The 23,761-nt window shown below is 40.0% G+C and overlaps 1 protein-coding gene across 2 annotated transcripts in view; it reads right to left on the minus strand.

Moving 5' to 3' along the window:
* LYRM7 (LYR motif containing 7) overlaps positions 1–23,761 on the minus strand; it is a 37,974-nt gene that overhangs the window by 6,204 nt on the left and 8,009 nt on the right. The window contains exon 5 of one of the 2 annotated variants that reach the window (XM_062599926.1): positions 16,446–16,546. In XM_062599926.1, the coding sequence (XP_062455910.1) occupies positions 16,470–16,546 (77 nt within the window). In that variant the 3' untranslated portion in view covers positions 16,446–16,469. Of the gene's footprint in view, positions 1–15,882; positions 16,547–23,761 lie in introns of those variants that run through there. The other variant, XM_062599925.1, reaches the window with a different exon arrangement.

The raw sequence follows: 23,761 nt of genomic DNA on the forward strand, positions 1-23,761 counted from the left end.
AACTAAAAATATAAAACCTGTATTTTCTACAAGAACTGAGAGAAGTTGCTTCATACTGTAGAGACAGAGTTATCTATATCCACTGGCATTCACTTCATCACAGGGTAAGCAGAAAAATCTTTTTGCCACGGATGTCCATAATAGCTCTCTGTTGGGCCAGGCAGACAAAGAGGTCAAAGAGCAAGACTTCAGCCCCACAAAAGCAGGTGCTCTAATAATTTTGAATAGAGGTGCAGACTGGTCATTTCTTTCATTTCTTATCCCTAATATGTTCTCAAAAAAATGAGGATATAACTCTGACTGTGGCTGGACCAGCTTAGTTAAAACTTCCATAAAGATGTATCAAAACCCTTGGAGGACTTGGAGCCAGCCTGAAAATATCCACAGCTGTAGCTGTGTCAAAGAATAAAGGAGGATTCAATTAATAAAGGTCACATCCAATTCATGTAGGGAAAACAGAGGTATAAATTGCACCTGCGGCACCTTAGACTTTTCTGTCCCAAAACAGAGATTACTCCTGAGTGAGACTGGGAAATGTTTTCGCCAACTACTCTGTTATTCCCCCTGAGAGACAGGAACAGCTTTGAGCTGAACCAAGGGGAATGAGAAATTAGGGTATGGTTTCACTGTCACCCTGAGCTGCTCTACGGCCATGTTGCTGCCAAAGGGGGCAGTCCTGCTCCTCTCCTTAGGCTCAGCTGCGCATGCTTGCCATGGTTTTGCACTGGCTTTAGTGATCACTCAGCCATGAATCATTTCACCACAGCAGTCCTACCAAGGTCTAACATTTTTTTCTTGCAAGGGTAGATATCAGCCAGATCAACAAGACGACCTGACTTGCCAAACAATTGCAGGTTCTGGTATCAAAGCAGTAGCAAGAACATGTACTTAAGGACAAGGTGTAATTTCTCCTTTCAGTGGCAACCTAATCTCTGATCAGCAGAAGCCAACAACAAAACCGTGCTGACAGTGCCTTGAACATGCGCCTTGCGTTCATGTCCTCGGTGAACCCTTGTGCAACTTTCATTAGTACTATGTTTGTCAAAATGTATTTTTGGCAAACACCTCATAGCATCAGCATCTGGTTAAGCTAACTCAAAACACAACTGTTACACACATGTTACATGAGGTACCTGCATTTAGCAGCAGGAAGCCTTTGAGTCTGTCCTTATGTCCCACTTAGGGCACTGGCCTGCATAGCTGAGGTCAAGACTAGCAAACTCATTGCTTGTACCATGGAACAAGAAGCCCACAGACACACAGTTCACACTCTGAGCTGCGCTCTGCACTCAGAAGTGTCAGGGCTTCATGATTTATTATTTTGTGATCATCTCCTCATAGTCACATCTGATGACTCCAGAGATTCAAGAATTACCTATAAATGCATATGTAAATGCACACACAACAAGTACCAGCATTTTATTAACCATATAACCATAACTTCCAGAGTTGCTTCTAGAACAAGCTAAATGCAAGCATGTTGTGGCTGTTCTTTATTTCTATGTCGTAGAAGCGTACAATATCAAACAACACATCTGACAACTATTGAAGTGACTTATAAACTTCCAGCATGAAATTGTTCATATAATCATTGCTATCCTGTTGTGGGCATCAGAATCTGGCTGTTACTTGGTAACCAGCAAATCTTCCCCAACTTTTTTTCTGGCTAGTGCATGTCTGCTGAATGGTTATTGTTCAGAAAATGTTTATCATGTAAAATATTCACTTTGAGGCATAGTGAGGATGTATATGTAATTCACCAGAGTACTGCACCACATCTAACTGAAGCAACTTGAATGAGTGATTTCTAACAAGAGTTCCTGCTGTGAATTGCAGAAAAATTAGAACAGTATCAGGTCCCCACAGGCCTATTCTTCACCTCAAAGATCTGCTATTGCAGATATTGTGTCCTAGAAATGCTACTGTTTCACTGTAAAAAAAAGCCCTTGAAAATAACCTCATCGACTCTAATATACGACAAGATGAAAATACTGCTTTAAGCAAAAGACTTTCTGTATAAGATGCGTTTGCATCAGACACATACAAATCACATACATACATAAGTACCAGACTCTCAGTTAATGATATACTTGTGTCTCCTTGTTTAAGGGAGAGGGGCACTAGCACTGAGGATTACAAAAGAAGAACAAGCAAAGGTATCGTTCTTTGCACAAAAATGGACCGGATTAACAGGGATATGACCTCAAGCACTAAAGACTAGTAAGAAATATGAGCAGGGCATTTCTCCCCCAGCAATGTTATTACATCCATCTCAGTCATGCAGTATAAAAGAGGACTTGACCTCCAAAATCCCCAAGTCCCAGACTTTGCCTTTCCTCCACACCTTTCTTCCAGGCCTCAGATCTGCTGAAGGGTCAGGGGAAGGCCACGTGTTTTCTTCTCACCAGCCTAGTGGCAAAAACAGTATGATGTTAACACAGCCGGAGGCTATACACACCGTTTTGTGCAGTCCTCTCTTTGTGGGGAAATTCATTTAAAGATGAAAGCTGGGAACTAGCTCCACATCAGCTGTGCAGAGCAGGCCATCAGGGATCACAGGCAAGTCGTAGAGTACGTACTGAAGTACAGGGATTTTAAAAAAGCAGCCTTACCCCATCCCCTCTGAGAGGCAAGCTCTTTATTCTTCTAAAAAGGAGGAGATTCTTTCTCTGAAGGAAACTGTGTAAGGACACAATAACCATTTTCTTAGCCCCCTTTCACTGGCCTACTTGCAGCAAGATATGAGCAAGTGCTCTTCTGCTTCTTTGGCTACTTGTGTTGCATATTCTATTTTCATTCAAAAAGTGCCTCTGTCCTCTGTACATTTTGTGATTATTTGCATAGCTGCTGATCACTCATATTCACTTCTTCCACTGACCTACTCCCACCTCACCCCTCTACCCTTAGACTGTGCAGCATACTCTGGTGAATACCAAAGTAATCTGTTTTTATTCCGTACAGCCACTGTATAAAGTGCACTCTCATCACCTTGCAATTTGTTTGCTGCGGATGCAAATGCACTGCAGTCAGTGCTAAGTTTAATAGCAGACCCGTTCCAGTAGCAGCAAACAAAGCTGTAAAGAGTTGCTCTGAAATGCATGTAGCTAGGGGGTCACCAACGGAGCGCAACAACGCGACTGCGGCTCTGTGAACAGCAATCTGCTTCCCCCTGCCTTCGGGAACAATAACTCGGTCCAGTCCCTTTTGCTGGCGGAGGCTATTTTCTACTCTCTGCTGCCATTAGCGCGTGTGCCAGCGTATTAAGGAGGCAGAGCCAATATTCCTCCCACCTCTCGCAGCCCCAGAGTCCCACTCAGCCAGGCATCCGGCAGCTCCAGGGCATCTGACCTCTCCTCCTTTCCGCATCCAGACAGCGTGGGCAAATTTCGTTAACACTCCCTTATGCCTCCATGCCGACAAGCAGAAAGACACTCCAGGCTCTGATGGGGATACCTAGCTCCTACCGACGCTATATCCATTTTAAGGCAGCGTATGCAAAAGAATCAAAGGCTCATTTCAAGAAGGGAGGAAGGGAGGGGAGTTATTACTCTGAAAACAATTTTGTGCTTGCAGGGAAAATACTTTGGATGTAAGAACTTCAAAGTAGGACAAGAGTGATAAGAAACAGATCTCAATCAGAGATTAATTTCCTGTTTTCTATTCAAAACAGTCCTGTGTCACAACCAGTGCAGTATTTCTACCCTAACGTGGCCAGAGAGATTTTATCTGAAACACTTACCTCTTGCTGCAAGCAGAATATGAAGAAATAACAGCACGCCAGATCTTTTTTCTACATAAGATTTTAAGACGTCCTCTCTTTTTCCTGTTGTAGTAGCTAAACTGCTGGTATAAATTCCCACTATCCTCTACCATGATTATTGAAACATCTTTTCTCTTTGGCTCCTCGGTGCCATTTAATCTATAACGCAGGTCCTGAAACTGCTCTCCTGGGCTACCAGCCTGACCTTCTCAGCCTGTTCCCAGCCTCCTCCTTCATTACATCTAGTTCAGTGCTGGTGTGCTTACCCTCCAGGTCAAGCGCCAGCCAGCTCCCCTCAAAGAACTCAGCTTCTTATTTCATCTCACCCTCCGCACTGCTGCGGTGCCCACCCCATGCCACAGCTTTCTCTTCCTGCCGCTGCCCTCGCTTTCTGTCAAACCATCTCTGACACATACATTGTTTGGTAAAACCAGGGAGAGCTTTTTTTTTTTCTTCATGAAATTTCTCCTAAATTCCCATTTCTATTCATCACCTGAAATTTCTAGTAGTGTGTTTTTGCACATACATATCCTAAATCCAAATTTCTGTTCTTTCTGTTGTTACGCTGAGCAGCCAGGCAGAATTTCTATTGTACTTTGCTCCATTTCTCCCTTTTTTGCATTATGTTTAAAATTAATTAACAGGGATCAAATCTTGTATTTACATTTTAAGGCCTCTTCCCCCCAGCATATGCCTTTTTACCTCTAAAATTGTAAATAATCAGAATTGTTATTCATTTATGCAGCAGCTCTTGGCTTTACCAAGTTTGACCTGAACCACTAACTTAATCTTTCTGGAGATGATGAAGAAGCAGTCAAATGTCACTGAATAATGAAATTCAATGGACTACAATTATTGAGACCTTCCATACAGTTTCTTTGTACTTTCTTTGTCCATTTAATACCTCCAGCTCTAATCTCAGCACCTGTCCAACCAAACTGAAACTAGGATATAAATTCTCCATTGAAGTATCCAATGTAACTAGTTTTTCAGTTGTGACATGTATGAAGAATAACAGACATACACCTTCTTTTGCTCAATTTCTTTGTTTTGGCATTCAAAGTAGAGTACAGCGAATCCTTTAACAGTTTGCCTCCAGAAAAGAAACCTTGAAAGCAAAAAAAGAAAAGAAAAGAAAAGAAAAGAAAAGAAAAGAAAAGAAAAGAGAAAAGAAAAGAAAAGAAAAGAAAAGAAAAGAAAAGAAAAGAAAAGAAAAGAAAAGAAAAGAAAAGAAAAGAAAAGAAAAGAAAAAAAAAAAGAAAGAAAAGAAAAGAAAAAAAGAGAGTCCTCTCCTCTCACCCTTCCTAAAATAGTTTCTAGCCTGGAGTGCTGTTGTTATCAGAGAGGAACAGTAAGGAAATCTTCAGGGAAATGACTGCATCTAGTCTCTCTATGCTGGCTTCAAAATGCAAACATAAGAACTTGCATATTTATAGAGCGTTTGCAAATTGAAAAAAAACATACTTGCCAACACCTAATGCACCAGCAGGGCAAATTCCTGAATTGTATGTGGCTTGCAAGCAGTTTGGCAGAACCTGCTGCTAGACTTTGCAATGAGAGCAGGCTACATAAGGCCCAGGGACTGTTGGATAAACTGAAGCCCATTGGCCAAAGGAGAAAACAAACAGACAGGAGTTTCTATGGCCAGTATCACCAGGTAATCATCTCTTCATAACTGATCCTGAAATTGCTGCACTCCCCAGGGATAAATGACAAAGTGAATCCAAGCAGGAAACCCTTAGGCCTTTGAAATTCATTACAAAACTTCTGCGGATTTCCAATGGCCTGGAGAGAGCCACTGAGAAGCATTTTGTTCTTTTCAGAAATCTACTACAGCTTCTGCTTTATTCAGCTCTTCACCTTGAGGGATGTCTGCCATCTCCCTTGTTTTCCCCCAAACCCTTCCTCCTCCACTTCTGTCAAGCACACAGAAAGGAGAGATGCCCAAAGCAGCCCCGCAGAAGATTGGTCATTTGTAACCATTGCTATTTAACGGAGCTGGGGACAAGGTTGCAGGGAATGCCCTACTTGCAACAACACACCCTCATTTTATCTGGGATGAAGCCAAGGTTTCAGCCCATCAGTTTTAATCTTTGGGACAGGAGATCAGGCTCCTTAAGCTCCTCTGGGAATTGGCCAAGATGTTTTCTGTCATTTAGAGCTTTGAAGAGCTTTGAGAAAGTAATCCCAAATAAAATACAGAATCAGATTTTAAATTAAATGCCAATGATCAACTCTATTCAGATCTTTAGTTTATGTCTTTTCTACAAAGATACATTGTTACATATAATAAATGAGCACAGACAAAAGGCATAAAATATCTATGGCATTTTAAGTTTCCATGTTCATCTAAAGTTATCTAAGGACATGTTCAAATATACAGATGGATGAATAACTAGAGTACCCTATTATGCCAGAATTTATTGTTCAAAAAATCATCCTGTGTTCAAATTATCCCTTAAGTCATTTTATATCCATTAAATCACTACTGTAGTACATGTAAAAGCATAAAGATGAGCACAACAAATCAAGGAACTTAAAACACGTGAAGCAGAGTGTAACTTCACTTTTTGAACCTGCACGGCAGTGTTAGCACGCAGCAGTGTGAACTTCTGTTGAGTTTCTTTGACATTTTTGTTGCTTCATCCCCCAAATCTCATGTGCAAATGCAGGTCCAAGGTACCTACTGATGCAGTCCAATATATAAATAGTTAACTGCACTACACGTATTTTTTCATAGAGGTGGAGTGGAAGTCAGTATAGGTAGGAAACACAACATACAAATCATGAAGCTACTTTCTTTGAAAAGAAATCAATCACCATGGTGAAGATCTATAGATCTATGTCTATATAGATCTTCACCACAGTGAGAATTTAAAATGGCTCCAGAAATTAAATGAGTGGTTACACAGCCCTTCTGTTGATACCAGTATTGCTTCTGGGCTACTACTCACCTAAAGTAGCCAGTGGAAACATCAGCTTGGCGCACTTAGAAGAATATGCCACATCCTGCTTGCTTTATGCACAGAGGTGAATTCAATGAGATTGCTTCTGTGCATAAGGCAGGAAAGATTTACCCCCAAGTTCCTTATTTCTCTGGCAAACTATCATTATAAAACAAGTTGCCAGTTCTGCAAGCATTTAAGCACTGCATTTAATCGGGCTGCTTATATAAGGAAGAAAGTGTATTTGCTTAAACACTTGCTAGATCATATTCTACGGAATATGCACCATAGCTGGAACTTTCATAAAAAGTCATGCTTTAAGGAGGCAAGACTCTCCTTACTAAAAGTCTTCTCGCATTGCTGCAGCAGTAATGGTGTGGTTGAGGGCTGCACACCCACGGGTTATAAACCTATATTTCCATACAACTCCTTTCTACTTCCTTGTCATGAGATTGCTGGCTCATGATAGGGCAACGAGAAGCTCTGGCCTTTCTGGTTTTAATGAACCCAGCAAATCCACAAGTATTTACATGTTGTATATATGGCTATCTGGTACAGAATATGCTGCAGTTAACATTTCTTGAAGTTTAGTAGGAGGAGAAAAACCTGTCAACCTTTCAGAAAGAATGATCTGAGATGCTTCCACAATTGTTTGCCAAATAGGGCTGACAATTTCCCACCATTAACCATTAGAAAGAGCAGCTCTGTTCTGAATATTTGTTTCTGAAGGACAGCATGTCTTTTGCAGAATTCAAAATAGGCTTTTTCTTGCACAACATTGTATGTAACATGCTTCACATGTTAGCATCAGTCCCTGTATACTGACACAGAAGGGGCATTTTGTTCCCAGACCACGAGTAAATGACAAAAATATTGAAGGAAGAAGACCAAAACAGATGGTGGTCAACAGAAAGAAAAGATGAAGATAAAAGACATTTTTTCTGTATCTAGTCTAAGGCTGCTCTGTAGACTGCTCTCACATTTTAACTGTACTCAAGTCAAAGTTTGCTGTGGGCGAACATAAAATAGGTAAGCAGTCTCAGAACTAAAGACTAGAGAAGAGGCCCCTCACAACCTTGGCGTAGCTGTTTAACCTCACACAAGTGGAGTGCTTCTACTGCTTCAAGTGGGATCAAGTTCACACACATTTAACTTGGAGATATCACCAGCCCCTTTTAACAATTCCTAACTGCCTTTTCTTCCCCCCCCCCCACCCCAGGGTAAGATAGTCAGAACCCATTTTGCTGGGTAAAGTTTAAATAATCCAGATTAATGCAACATTAACAGTTAGCTCTTGGCAACATCTGTGAAAATGGCTCTAGCAAAGACTTCCCGAAGGGCATGTGTAGGAGAAGTCAAATGCACAATGTTCATATGCAAAATATTAAGAAAAAAAGGTCTAGTGGCTCACACAGTTCTCATCTTAATCACCTGGTAGGAAGACTTCCTGCCTATAGAGATCAACAGTCTATTATTACAGAGAGCTGTACTCCCACTGAACTAAGTGCAATACCATTTCTTTTTTTTGTATTAGCTCTCTCCTTTTCTCTGAATCATCTGGTGGGAGATGATGGAGGTACAACAACCTCCTTTTCTTTCAGCTCCTCCTGCCTTCAGTGTGCTTCTGAATTACTTTAACATACAAATAATCTAGCTGGTACAACTGATCATTTTCCCGGGGTCCAGCTGAGTCCTCATTCCTACTCATTCCAACGTGCACTAACTACTGCATACATTTTCGTATTGTGGCAGGTGTGGCTTTAAATGTCCTAATAAACAGTGTGTCCTCTTTCCTGAAAGCCTATTTCCCTGTCCAAGAGAATATACTAAGCAGACTCCAACTGACTTCAGAGGGAGTCGTGCTCCACGTGTGGGGGTTCCCTGTGTTTTTCCCACTTAGACGTCATCCTCTTGGCCCCACTTACAGCTTGTGAAACCATCCCACCTTTCCTCCCTTCTTTCCATCCATTTCCTTTCCTTCTGGAAAAAAGTGACTACTTGGAGGATAGTCGCATCGAGGAAGCATGTTGTTTTACACCATCCAAAAAAATCTGTCTCATTCGGCTATGTTTTCTTATGTATATGGTTTCTTACTTGGAGGTAATTACCACTTAGCTACTCTTGAGTGTAATTTCACATTCAAATGGATATAACACATTTTCTTTCTTGATCTGTTTTAATAAATATTTATGGCAACTTTTTGCATCTCTGTTCAGTAACCTTCAGTAATTTCCAAATACAGACTAGTCCTCTAAGTAATTCATAAAATAACAAAATTCTTCTTGATTCTTTTCTTCTTACTACAACTTAGAGAGTCGCATTACTTCCACAAAGGAAGTTTTTCTAGTTGTTTTTCTAGGATTCAACAGGGTTTTAATTTCAGAACCGTGCCAGATGTTACAAGTAGTTCAGTTCAGATGCTTTTATGCTTTTTCTTCTCTGTGTAATTTCAGGTTTCCCTGTTTATTTTCTTTCTCTGACATGGAGTAGAGGAAGTTGCACTTAAGGCTTAGTTTCTGTGATGATTTGAGTTACAGTATGTTTGAACAACTGATTTAGATAACTACTTCATCTGTTAGAAAATTCAGTTTTAAATAAATGGAACTGTACAAAAACAAGATGATGAAATCTGCAGTAAGCTTTACTGGATCTCTTGATCATAGAAACAAGGTATTGTGTGCTTTGCTCTATTTTTTTTTAACTCCTTTTTGCTTGCATGGGGTCCTTTGCCCTAAAATGATGCTGGTGTGTGTGTGCCAGCATTTTCATTCTATTCCTCCATTTTAAAATCTTACACTTTCAAAAAATCAGTAAAAAATAGTTTAATATTGTGAAAGAAACTTCAATATTCATCCTAAAGCAGAACTTGAAACTACAATCTGTTGTAGAGGAGTGGGGAAGGGTGTCAAACTGCGAGCTGTTGTGTGTGATTCATTATTTGACGTAACTGGTGCATCATAACATATGTTTGCCATCTGACAAAGGCAGGTACTGTACCCTTTATAACTCCAACCCTGGTCTTTGGTCCTTGGAATCATTAATCCCCTAAATTTTGTCTTTTTTAGTGCAGTAGCTAAAGCAAAACTATAGTGAGGAGCAGACATGCCACAGATCTGCCTGCCTGAGGCTTTTTTCCATGGCTTTTTCTCTAAACATACATTAGAAACTCTGTAAAATGAACCTCACTATTCCTGGAGTCTTCTTCCTCCTTTTGTTTTTTTTTTTTTTCAAGGTATAGTATTAGTCCCACATTAAATTGCCGTGCTTCATTGCACCTTATACACTTTTAGTCTGGAATAGATCTGAGGTTCTTATATGATCCTCCTCATTAAGAGTTTTACAATTCCCTTGCAGGGGAAATTCTCTTCCTTCTCTCTCCATAAGGAATCAAAGACACAGAAGGAAGTCCCCTAAGTCATTGCAGCTGAGGATTTATTTATCTAAGTCCTGCTGAAAGCAATTGAAATAAAGCAATGACTTAGGCAAAATTATACAGGAAATTTGGTACAAACCAGATAACTGAACCTTAATATTTTTGCTCAAATAGCTACTTTCCCAGTCATGTTGCGGTCTTAATTATGTCTGCACTGAAACATAATCAAGTGCAAATCAACAATATTTTTTGCCCTTATAATTTCTTTTTTCAATTTTATTTTCTGCACCTCTTTACTCCACATACATTCATTCTGCCTTTCACCTTTAGTTGCGCTGCAGACTAAAATTGAACAATGAACAACTGACATTTTTAGTGGAAAATTGTTTAAAGAACCATTTGGAATATCAGCATTTTTCCTTCACTACTGCAAAAGCTGTCCTTAATATTCTTCTATTTCCTTTCCTCTTCCATCTATGAGTTTTAATGCCCTCATCCTCATTCATACATTTTGCATGCCATTTATTGGTTTGACAGGAGCCAGCCCCCCCACTTCTTCCCTCCCCCGCCCCAGCTTTTACTGGACAACTCTGCAGGTTTCAGCAAGATCACTTGTCTGCTTGAATTTCCGCAATCAAGATCTATGTTCAGAGAAAATTTATTGAGGAAACTACATGCATCATTAAACGCTAGTGACCAAAAACAGTCTGGCATGTTCTTAACATTAAAGGGAAACTCCTTCAGGGACTACTTCCAGCTGGGTAAGAATTCTACGTACTGTGCTGTTCAGGAGATCTCCTCCCTGCTGTTCCAGTGTAACACGTTGCCCAAACTGATGGAGAAAGCTTACAATATAGGTAGCCTTTGAAATCACATCCAAAAGGAATTACAGCCTGAAGGCCGTACTCTTGGTAATGTGACATAACTAGACAGAGCTAACTATGTGGAAAGGGCAAAACTCGCCCCTTCTCCTTAAAAGCACTCATACTTCATAAGCTGAGTTGTGCTGACTCTCCAAAAATCCCACAAGGAACTGACTTGAGGCTGTACCTCTGCAACAGCGAGGAAGAAATCTGAAGCAGAGGACAGCAGCCTTTCCAAACTGAAAATATATGAATGGATAGATAAGGATCTCAACAGAAACATCAGTGCTGTTTCATCTGCAGGTGAAGAGCAAACGGAACAAAGGTTTTCATCTTAAATACATGCTTGGAATGGGAAGGAAGTGTTGCAATGACCTTTGATTTTTTTTTCCTTTACAGACTGCCTAGAAAAGGTACAGTGTATTGTATGGGTTGTAGTCTACCTTTTTTCACTGCCACAGTTCTACTGAGTAGAGAGCAGACTGACAAAACACTCATGCTCGGCTAGGGAGACATCTTTCATCTGCAAAGGGTAGTTCAAGGCTGGGTGACTCAACCTTTGCATAAAGCCACTGACCTCAGTGCAGTGCAGGAGCAGGTGAAACAGGAGAACTTCTCCCACTTTTATGGTCTAGTGTGGAAGATGCCATCCTCCCTCTCAGCTTCTATAGACCATAGCTTCATGGGCTGTTTATTTAATCCTGACTAATCCTAGACTTAAGCCATAGCCTTACAGGTAGGTGAGATGGAAAGCAGAAGCACATACTCTGTAAGGAAAAGGAAAGCATAATACAAAAAGTAGATGCTTTTACTCCTCTTTCAGAAAGCAATATAGATTAATAAAGATGCTAACTAAAGGGAAAGATTTGGTAGTTAAAAGAGCAAATTATTTATATTTATATATTATTATTTATACTGCTATTTAACAAAGTACTTTAAGATGTGTTCTTCCTCTCTTTTCCTCTCCTCAGATTTATTCTTTCTTTTACCTGCAAAGATTGCTGAATTTCTACTAGAGTGACCAAAACATCAGACCTTTGTAGCTGTAAAATAATAGCCTTAATGCTGAATTCATTTTGCACTTTGTGCTTAATTCCAAACACAGTTAAATATCAAAGATTTCACAGCCCACTGAACTCCAGAATTTAGGATAAACCACATTTTCCATTGCAAGTAGTTTGGAAAAAGTTATCCAAGGCAGGGAAGTACTAGGACTCAGCTCTTCCTGTAAGTTGGTCAGCCTTTATTTTTAGTTTTCAATTGTCAGTATTTTTTTCCCTTTTGTAAAGGAAGTGTAAAGAACTGCCAGTACTTGAAGCTAAATTACTTTATTTACAGGTCCAGCATGACACAAACAGCACTGATGAAGCCACGCAGCACTCATCCTAGCACCTTCAGCTGGCATGACTTCTAATGTAAAAGAATAAAGGCTAACATCTGATTTAGTCACTGGCTTGTTGATCTCATACTACCTGAAAAAAATGCCCCTGAAAACTCAGCACCTCGGGGAATGTACAAGCTACTTTTTCAGATTAAATTCTTAATGTTACTTCTAGATCAACTCTTTGTGGGGTCACATTGTGGTGTAGGACAGCAATGCCTGTAAAAATAGCCACTAAATACTTCTTTTACTGAAGTGCATGGGGACAGAACAAGGCAAGGGACTCACTTGGCCCTGCTAAATTAAAAGAGCCACCTTATTTCATTAGAAGATCATAAAGGCTTCTAACTCAAATCCTATACATGCAGAACAAATCAATTCATAGACTAAATCTGGGTGCTTTATGAACATAAGACTATAGCAAACACTAAAATTGAGTCTGATCCCTATCCTGAGCTAGTGCTCACAGATAAAAAGGTAGAAAACCTCACACTTTGAAAATGTTAAAGAAGAGGGAAAGGTGTTTAGAACAGAAAACCCACAATATTTAAACAGGAAATATTGCTAGGCTGTAATTAACACTTTCATTAAAGCTACAGTGCACACAAAGCCGAGATTTTCTGAAGGAGAATCCCTGAGCAGAAGGCTCTAGCAACAGAAATATCTCTGGTAAATGATATCTAAAGCTTAGATTTGTTTTTATTAAGTGTAATCACTGAGGTGACATCTGTTCTCCCAACCTTTGCATATGCATGTGATTACCTTGTGCAGACCTATTTGAAACTAACCTTTAAACCAGCTACCCTAGGTACTGCTAAGTAGCACCGCTGGTATATCCATAGAGGTCACAGAGGGCCCCCCGGGACTTCAGTAAATACCCAGTTGAACAGACAATATTGACCTGTTTGCTACAGTAGCTGAACTATAGCAGGTATGATGAAGCAGAGAGTTACCCTTTTTAACAGAAGCTTTCCTGTCTGTGTAAGATTTCTACAGGGGTTTTATTTTTATTTGAATAATATCTAGTCACAGATTAAGCAACAATTTAAAAAGATACTACCTTTATGTCTTATCTTATGGGGCTGATCATGCATATTCTGGAAGGAAGGGGCACAGATCTGATCTAGAACTGCCACTCCAGTAAATCTGAAGTTTAACATAGTTGAATCACAATATTGTGAGGCTATCAAATCCCAATTTCTCCAAAAGAGAATCAGTCTTCTCTCCTCCTATGTGAAATGTTCTAGACAAAGTTTCAAATAACACTTCAAACTTTGAGGAAGGAATGCAACAAAACCTCCTTTCTTAAAAAAAAACAAAAAAAACCCCAAAAACAAGTATCTATGAGGACAAAGCCAGCAGTATCAAGAATAGACTCACAGTCAGAATAAAATGAAAATGGAAATGTAAGCTGTGAGAGAGGATTAGATACTGGAATGTGAACCAACAGGTAAGCAGGGAATCACAGGAAGAGGAATAACCACTATCACCAGCTAGCACAGAGAAGCCTTTAATTACCAGCTGCTCATCAAGCAGATTTGTGAGTCTTTCAAGGTTGGAAAGTTCAGTTGGCAGAAAGCAAGCAACTGCTGGGCTAGACAGGGACTATAACTTTCAGATACTAGGCTCAATTCCCTATCTCACGTCTGGATACTCCCTAGACTCTCATTTAAGATCACCCTGAAACAAGAGCAACTAATAGGTTTGTCAGTCTCTTACATTAGAAGTCTTTTGTGCACCAGCTTGATTTTCCTCATTTCAGCATTTGAAAATTCAGTTAGTGTCTGCTGCCCAGGAATGCACAAGGACAGCAGGAACATGGAATGTTAATGCAGCAGAACCATAAACATACTGTACAGAAGAGTAAGGAGAATTTTATTCTTCTGGCCATTAAACCCTATCAACTTCTTTGATCATGTCCTTCACTTCAGCAATTGTATATACTATACAGGTGAGTCATTCCATATTTTTATTAAGAGTATTCAAGGCATAAGCAAAATGAAGCACAAAAACACCCATGGAATTCCAAGTCTGAGCTTGTAAGCTGCCATTTCTTCACTATCTTCCTATTCAAGCATTAATTCATATTAAAAATGAAAACCCAGAACACATGACAACAGAACAAGAACAAAATAAGTCATGTGCAAATAGTTTCTCTACTCCCAGTTTCCTCGTATCATACAGAAGACTGCCATCTACTGTTGACATCACTAAGTTTTTAAATACATATTTTGCATGCATAGTAATGGACAATATTTTACACCACTATGGAAAAGGTGAAAACTTACTAAAACTTACAGTTCTATGAAACCAATCTGAAAAATAAAGTCACTAGCACACTATTCCCATAGCCTAAAGCAACAGATCTGAGAGAGACAAATTCCCCCATAATTCTAGCATGCTGTGGGATCTATACCTTAATGGTTGTATAATATGTCATTCCTGCCCAATCCTAGCTTAATCATTTCTGCTGCACAATTAGTCAATTTACTTGAGGTGATGCTCTGTTTTGTTTTCTCTTTATAATTGCAGCTACCATCTATTCTCTCTCCCTTGCCTCCCCTATCTCATGCTCCTTAAGGAAAGGCAAGAAAAGTTAAGATTGCAAGGGATGGGAAACCAGAAGCAAGATACAGCCTGTTACCAGGGAAGGAAGAGACAGAGAGGCCTACAACAGCGCATCCACGATGCGCTGAGACGTGTTCTCTAGAGGAGCCACCAGATGACAACAAACGAGCGAGAACTACACTCATTTCGTTCTATCCATTCGCCTGATGCCTTTGAGCCACAGTGGAGACAGTATCAATGGATCATCTGAATTGACTGTAAAATGAAGGGATTACCGACAATGTGTATTCTCTGCTGGCTACCCTGCCTGTGGCAGGCAGAGATAGTTTTAAGAAAAGGGGTACTTGTCCCATTGCCACTCTGTGTGAGGGGGGAAAAAATGGATGCAGGCACTACTTATCTGTTCTAGCCAGTCGGTGAAACCATGTCAGAAGCCATAGGGAGAAGCAATACTGGTACCTTCAAGGCTTATTAAAAATAAACAGGATCACTAAGATCTGAAAGAGAGCTGTGAGCTAGCACTTGGACATCTTACTTTTGTGTCGTATTACATTTATTTAGATCTCAGTATGGTTCCTGTTAACTGATTTCACACAGAGAAAATACTGTATTCACTGTAGTTATACCTGGTTGCAATTCTAATTAAAGTGAACAGGTTCATATCATTAATTCAGTGAGACAGAAATGATTCCCCAATAAAATTGCAAACAATAAGGTCTTATTAAATAAACTCACCACAAATTCACTCTACACAAGTCAGATCACAAGTCTGAAAAGCAACCATCCCCTTTTCTTTGATAAACACCTCAAGAAGTCATTTTGTAATCAAAAGATAAACCAAAGCCTTAAATCTATAAACCATATCATCTAAACCAGCATCCTTAGCTTAGGATATAGCCGAGTTCTCTTGCTCCACTGCCATTCAGATACACAAACCCTGCTATTCTTGCTCATTCAAAGGTGTGTCAGGAGAAGAAAAACACTACACATGCTTTCCCATCTGCGAAATCATAATTTATTCAGATAAACCTTAAAGAACCCTTTCAAACATCACCCTATATTAGTGTATAGTTAATGACAACTTCAGAAATCATGCTTTTGCTGCAAAGCATTAATTTAATGGTAAATTTAAATGGTAAACCACAAGATGGTTTTTCATTATTTCAAAGCAGCATATTATTGACGACAAACTCACAAATAAATAAATAGTCAAGATTAAGATCTGCATTTAGTTTTGTGAAACCTCTGAATTGCCACAAAACAATCGTGTGATGATTGTCATCATTAACAACATCCATTGCTGACTGAAATAACACAGTTTAGAAGTATATTTTTAGGAAAACAGTATATGTCTTGAATTTCTATGGAAATAAAATATCTTCCAAACAAGAAAAATATCCTTCAGAACTGCATGATGGTATCATAACGCAAAATAAAAACGGTGTTTTGATTTTAATCTCTTTTTTTCTGTTAACAGTATTTACTATTTTCCAAATTTAATTTTTAGACAAATATCTGCTACTGGTTTTCAGAGATCTCATTAGAGGATATTAACCTTTGGAGGAGGAGAACATTTTCCTCAGGATCGATGCTTTTTTGTTGGTTTATCAAAGTAAGGAGTGTTGTCTTGTAGTAGATCTTTCCTGGGTATAAGCACTGTAACAGGGAAAAAAAAAAGTAAGAATAGTATCTTCCAGAAAATATTATTTAAAATGATAAAGTTGTTTTTACATTTGCAAATAACAAATCGGGTTACTAAAATTAGAGTCTGGTAAGTTGACAAGCAGCATAATGGTAACTACTTAAGACAAAACTATATTAACATTTACCTTCTGTTTGTCAGAATATTTTCTTTACCTTTTTTCCCTTTAAAAGCACTGAAAATATTTTAATGCCATTAAGAATCCATAAAAAGGGCAAAGTGTTGCAATAACTTTTAGCAAGAGAGAGAATGGCATTTTTAACATTGCTGGCAATCCTGAGTCAGATTATGTTTACATAAACAATTTCAAAAATGAGTATTAAATTTGATATATCCCCTCCCCCATCTAATTTACGGTCCCTAATATATTAATCTTGTTATACTTGTTTCAAAGGCTAACAGAAAATGAAAAAAAAAATCAAATGAAAGTTAGCACCAATTCTTCAAAGAACGGCAGCATGTTGGGGTTTGTCTAATTATGCACCATTTTAACCTGCTCCTGGCTCAAAGTTCTGGCCATCTGGTTCTTCAGACGCTGGCTTGGCCTTTCTGCATGGAGGGAAGGAGCTGTGTCATGTCACATTTGTAGCAGCAACTTAAAGCACAAAGGGCTGAAAGCATAATGCTGTACTTCGCCTAGGTCTGACTAGGTCAGGTACTAAGGGTACAGTAAACCCATAAAACATTGCATGCATGTGTATCTGTAACACTGACTAACATTCTTTCCAAAGTACATTGTTTTCCCATATACTGTAAGAAAGAAAATTGATTTCCTTGAGGATATGTTTCTTTTGCATCTGTGGACTGATACTGATGCATTAAATAAGTTTCTAAGAGCATTATACAAAAATTCAAATGCATTTGTCTTACAGAGAAAACATGGATGAGTAAATTCATGATAAATTATGTTGATCTATACAGCTACAATAGATGCATAAAAGCCAACATAAAAAGAAAAAAGAGGAATTGGATTTAAACTATCAGAAAACAAAACAAAATCCCCAAACAGATACAGACTGAAAGAAGGGAATTTTTTACCTTCCTTTTCAAAGCTCAGTTTTGAATATACACAGTCAACACAACACATCAAAATCATCAGAACATAATGCATATGTGGTGTATCACTAAAATGTAAGTTCTACTTGTGCCAGCTTAATTTGAAGTAAAATAAACAGAACCAAGAAATTTGTCTGTTAGTGAATAATGTGACTCAGACTGAAACATTTTGTAAAAAAAAATTAGAAAGGTTGTTTAAATAACTAACAAGCTTGTAACTCAACATTTCTTCTCTTTAGAAAGCAAAATCCTGCCTAATTTAATTTTTAAAAGATTTATCCCCGAATTCAAACATGACTATACACTGCTTTGTCTCAGATTCTTATTAAGAAGAGTGATGTTGCCCTGTGCACTGCTTCCAAAGTCACAACAGCACTGAATAATCTCATTTGACAGAGAAAGTATGTTCACCTTCTCAGTATATTTCTTCACTATCCAAAACTAGTTTTGGCTTTTCTTTTCAGGATATAAACTAAATACTTATTTCAGAGATGTAAGTTTTCAAAAAACCCACCAGATGGCTAAATTACATATTGTCAGCTATAATACAAAAGAGTTAAGTGTAAGAAGATTCTGACAGTTTCAGAGGAAACAAGCTGCAGCAACAGTTTCAGAAACATCTCTTACCTAGCTTCTCCTTCCCCTCTCTTCTTTCATGCAGCATAACAACTATACTTTTCCTTGTTTTTGCTCAGGATGAAATAAGAGCATTATACTAAGTTAAATACAGCCCAGATAAAAGTATTTTATAACACCATTTTTTTTCCAAATAGGTCAATATACTTTCTATTACAGCAAAGTGAACCTTCATCTACAAAGTTTCTAAAAAAGCACGTAGCACATAAAATGAAACATTACGAAAAGTAAACTTTTCAACTAAATTCACTTAACTTATTTTCATTTGCAAACAAAGAGCAATTCATCTAGCTCCTTTAGGGCATTCTATGGGAGATTTTTGATGTTTTAACCATACTTTTAACAACTTAAAAGAAAATCTTATTCAGAAGCAAGTTAAGTTCACACTATTTCTTTCTTTCTAAAAACTGTAAATCAGAAAACCGTAAGATTTTTTTCATTTTCCATTAAACTTCTCCTGGACAACCGAAAGATTTTAAAAATGAACTTTTTCTTGTTTCTGCAAATGAAAATATTTCCACTATTTTTTTTTATAAAATGAATAAGAGGCCCAAGCTTCTTATTCAATACAAGAAAATGCCCAAAAAGTAGCAAGGGAGCTAACCGTAATTCTATCAGTACATTAAAAGTCACTACAGAATGTGAAGATTAAGGATCAGATTTTGCTCTGCTACCTCTTTAACCATAGTTGTACTAGAATTGAACACTCGTACAATTTACTACATCTAAAAGTTCAGATAGTTTTGCTTTACAAGCAGGCAAGGACGGAAAACAACAGGATGAGATATTCAGTAAAGAACAGCAGCAGTGCAAAGCACACCCATTTATAGGTGCAACTTTACATAGCACATTTATGATGTTATTCAGCATAAACTGCTAACAGAACATGGAGACAATCGTCTCAGATCCCTACAAACTCTGAACTTGCTTTGAGAAATTTTCTAGTGGCATACTATATACTGACACTTAAGTTCTAATAAGTGCTATAGTAGATTTACCTAGTTCAAAGTGCTGACAGTAATCAAAACTAGATACTTAGGAAAGGTGCAAATTCACTAACCCTGCTCAGATAATGACATTTATGGACGTACTTTCTGTTACTGATTGATACACTATGGCAAAAAAACTGTATATTCTTCCCGTAAACAGAGTAACTTTTGTTCTTTTTATTGCAATATCAAGCTGAACATCAAGTTTGATTTCTGCTTTTGTGCTTTTTTGAGTAATACATTGCTACTGGTGAATTATTTATTGTGTAAAATAAAAATAAAATTATTTTTAAATTCCAACTTCCAAATTTAAATTCCAACTTTACCGAATGCTCTCCTGTCCTGTGGTATAATGAAAAGGTTTAATAGGAATACCTATCCATTTTTTATGCTGTTCATTGTTATACTATGAATTTTCATCATGATGCTTTAGAATTCCTTTCTAAATGTTCCTGATACTTTACTAGATGATTACATATCAAAACTTCAAATATTTCTCACTTCAATATATACTCCAAACACACAACTTTCACACTATGATGGCTGTTTTGAGATTTGTGTTGTTCTTGAATATTCAGGTAAACCATAACTGATCAGTTGCTTTTTGTATCATCTCCTACAAATTACTATAGTAAAATTAATTATACGGTGATAAGCAAAGCTTACACCTATCCAAAACAAATACAGAAAAAAACACTAATGGGCAAGAGACTACATAGTGATATTCTTTGCATTTATATGCAGGTCAAATATACCCTGCACAGATTCACTCTACATTTTCTTGCTGCAGGACAAAGTTTTCCTGGCTAATACTATATTCTGTAAGACTTTCTTCTTCCACACAAACCTCAGTGTCACTGTTTCTCCTAAAGGTCTACATAAATAAGGTTCTATTGTCTGAAATCTATTATTCTCTGAATACCCTGCAGGAGCTGGGAAGATGGCAGCCTTCAGGGGTGGGGCAAGTCTTTATTTTATCCCATTGCCTTGAAACAGCTCTTAAAGTTCCTTGCTACAGGAGGACTGAGGAATGGCAAATTGGGACAAAGTGCCGATTTGAAAAACAAAATGATTTCATAGGAGATCTAAAGATTTCCCTTTAGTGAATCCATGCTGGCTTCTCCTGATCACCTTCTTTTCCTCCATATTCTTGGAGATGACATCCAGAAGGAGCTGTTCCATCACCTTTCCAGGGATGGAGGTGTGGCTGACCGGCCTATAGTTGCCTGGGTCCTCCTTCTCGCCCTTCTTGAAGACTGGAGTGACATTGGCTTTCTTCCAGTCCTCAGGCACCTCTCCAGTTCGCCATGACCTTTCAAAGATGGAGAGCAGCTTGGCAACAACATCTGCCAGCTCCCTCAGGACCCATAGATACATCCCATCCAGGCCCATAGATTTGTGGATGTCTAGCCTGCCCAGAAGGTCTCTAGTCCTATCCTCCTCAACCAAAGGAAAGTCTTCCCTTCTCCAGACTTTCTCCCTTATCTCCAGGCTCTGGGATTCCTGAGGGCTGCCCTTAGCAGTGAAGACTGAAGCAAAGAAGGCATTCAGTAGTTCTGCCTTCTCTGTATCCCTTGCCAACAGGGCCCCCGCCCCATTCAGTAGCAGGCCCACATTTTCCCTAGTCCTCCTCTCGCTGCTGATGTATCTGAAGAAGCCCTTCCCATTGTCCTTAACATCCCTTGCAGGACTCAATTCCAACAGGGCCTTAGCCTTCCTCGCTGCATCTCTACATAGTCTGACAGCATTCCTCTAATTCTCCCAAGCAGCCTGTCCCCTCTTCCACATTTTGTGTACTTTCTTCTTCTGTCTGAATTTGGCCAAGAGCTCCTCGCTCAACCGTGCAGGTCTCCTGCCCCTTTTGCTGCACTTCTTACTCATAGGGATGCACCACTCTTGAGCTTGGAGGAAGTGATGCTTGAATACTAGCCAGCTCTCCTGAACCCCAGTTCCTTCTAGGGACTTAACCCATGAAATTCCTCCAAGTAGGTCTCTGAAGAGCCCAAAGTCTGCTCTCCTGAAGTCCAGGGTTGCAATCCTGCTTGTTGCCTTACTTCTTTCCTGCAGGATCCTGATCTCCACCATCTCATGGTCACTGCAGCCAAGGCTGCCCCCAACCTTCACCTCTCCAACCAGTCCTTTGTTGGTTAGGACAAGGTTCAGCAGGACACCCTTCCTTGTAGGCTCCTCCACCACCTGTGACAACAGGTTATCATCAATGCATTGCAGGAGCCTCCTGGACTGTTTGTGCCTAGCTGTGTTGTCCTTCCAGCAGATACCAGGGTGTTTGAAGTCCCCCATGAGAACCAGGGCCTGCAGTTGTGAGGCTACTTCCAGCTGTCTGTAGAAGGCCTCATCAACTTCCTCTTCCTGGTCAGGTGGCCTGTAGTAGACACCCACAACAGTGTCCCCCATGCTAGCCTGCCCTTTGATCTTTACCCATAAGCTCTTGACTGCCTCCTCCTCCTCCCTGCCTAGGCAGAGCTCGATGCAGTCCAGTTGCTCTCTCACGTAAAGAGCAGCTCCACCACCTCGCCTCCCTGGCCTGTCTTTCCTAAAAAGCACATAGCCGTCCATGACAGTGTTCCAGTCATGCGACCTATCCCACCAGGTCTCTGTGATTGCAACGAGATCATGGCTCTGTGACCGCACACAGATCTCTGGTTCCTCCTGTTTGTTCCCCATGCTGCGTGCATTGGTGCACAGGCTTTTCAAAGATGCAGGTTTCCCAGGAAGGGTGTATGGGGGGGGGCGGTCCCCCATAGCCATGTCCCAAACGCACATCCCCAGCTGCTCGCACCCGTTGGAGGCCCCTCAACCCGAGTTGTGTTTTATTGACTATCCTCTCTCTATGACTCTCCCCTTTCCCTTTCCTACCTAGTTTAAAGCCCTCTTTACTAGGCTGGCCAATCCGTTGGCAAAGGCAAATGTGCCCCACTTGGTGAGGTGAATCCCATCTCTCCCCACCAGTTGCTGATCTTCAAACCATGTTCCATGGTCTTAGAAACCAAAACCCTGTTGCCAACACCAGCAGCGTAGCCAGTTGTTGATTTGGAAAATCTTCCTACTCCTCCTCCCATGCCTCCCCGTAATCGGCAGGACCAATGAGAAGACCACCTGGGCTCCCAGACCCTTGACCACCATGCCCAAAGCCCTGAATTCTTGCTTGACTGTTTCCAGCTTGCTCTTGCTATCATTAGCACCCACATGAAAGAGCAGCAGAGGGTAGTAGTCTGATGAGTGGACAAGCCTTGGCAGCCTTTCAGTCACATCTGGTATCCTCGCCCCCTGCAGGCAGCAAACCTTTCTAGAGGAGGGGCAGGTCGGCGGACAGGTTCCTCCATCCCCTGCAGCATGAAGTCACCCACTACAACCACTCGTCGCCTTTTCCACGTGGTCATGCAAGGCACAGGGTCTGACAGCCCAGTTGCTTCCCTTGAGGTCAGGTCTGGATTCTCCTCATCCTGGAGTGCCCTAAACCTGTTCTTGAACTGTAACTCCAAGTCTACAGCAGGATTCGGGGCCTTTCTTCTTTTTGTCTGAGAAGCAACTAGCTCCCAGCCGTCTTCTGCAGTGCTGTGCTGTACTATTTTGCTCTGCACAGAGTCCTTCCGCAACTCTCCTGCTGCAGGGGATTGGGACTCCGGGAGCAGTACGGCCTCCAAGAACGCCCTGTCTATCTCCTGTTCACTTTCTCGCATGCTTCGCAGTCTACTGACCTCATCCTGCAACTCTTTGACTTGATGACACAACTAGTCAGCAACAGCACACCTCTTGCAGGATGGTGGACCATCAGTCCGGGCCTTCTGGAGAGGCTCCAAGCAGTCCCTGCAGCCTGAGACCTGTACGGCAGCATCTGCTGTAAGAGGGTCTGAATAGGTTGAAGCTTCTGACACAGCTGATGCGGCAATTCCAACAGCTACAGGCAAATGTGCTTTGCGGGGAGTTATAACCACGTTTGCGAGAGGGGGCAGTACTAGTGCTGGAAAAAGAAAGATGTCCTCTGACTTTATTTAAAACAGAAACAGTCTCTGGTTCAATAAATGTAAGTATGTAAGCTGTAAATGGCTAGAAGATGTGAAAGTGCTATGGAAAGTATACTTGGTTTGCTTCTACTCTTTTACTGCCATTTGCTTATGGAAGACACAACACTAGTCTAGACATATCTTTGGACTCAACCAGTAAAGGTCTTCTGAAGTTATATGTTTACTAGTTTAGGGAACCTAAAATTGGAAATAGATACAAAGATTGATAAAGACTCCAGTAAACAGAAGTGAAAGGAAACAATGTATACAGCTAAAGATTTCTCCTACAGCTAAACCTATTTCTCTTGAGTTTGACTACAAGGTGGTAGTCAAAGCACTTCTAAACTAGAATCCAAAATTTCAGAGTTTGAGAGGCTTTGAATCCAGGCCATCACTGTGTCACAAATCTTCCAAGAGATAACTTGGTCAGGTATTTTAAAATTTAAAATGTCAGTACAAACTT

Source organism: Rhea pennata, chromosome Z (assembly GCF_028389875.1).
Source record: "Rhea pennata isolate bPtePen1 chromosome Z, bPtePen1.pri, whole genome shotgun sequence".
NCBI classification, from domain to species: domain Eukaryota; kingdom Metazoa; phylum Chordata; class Aves; order Rheiformes; family Rheidae; genus Rhea; species Rhea pennata.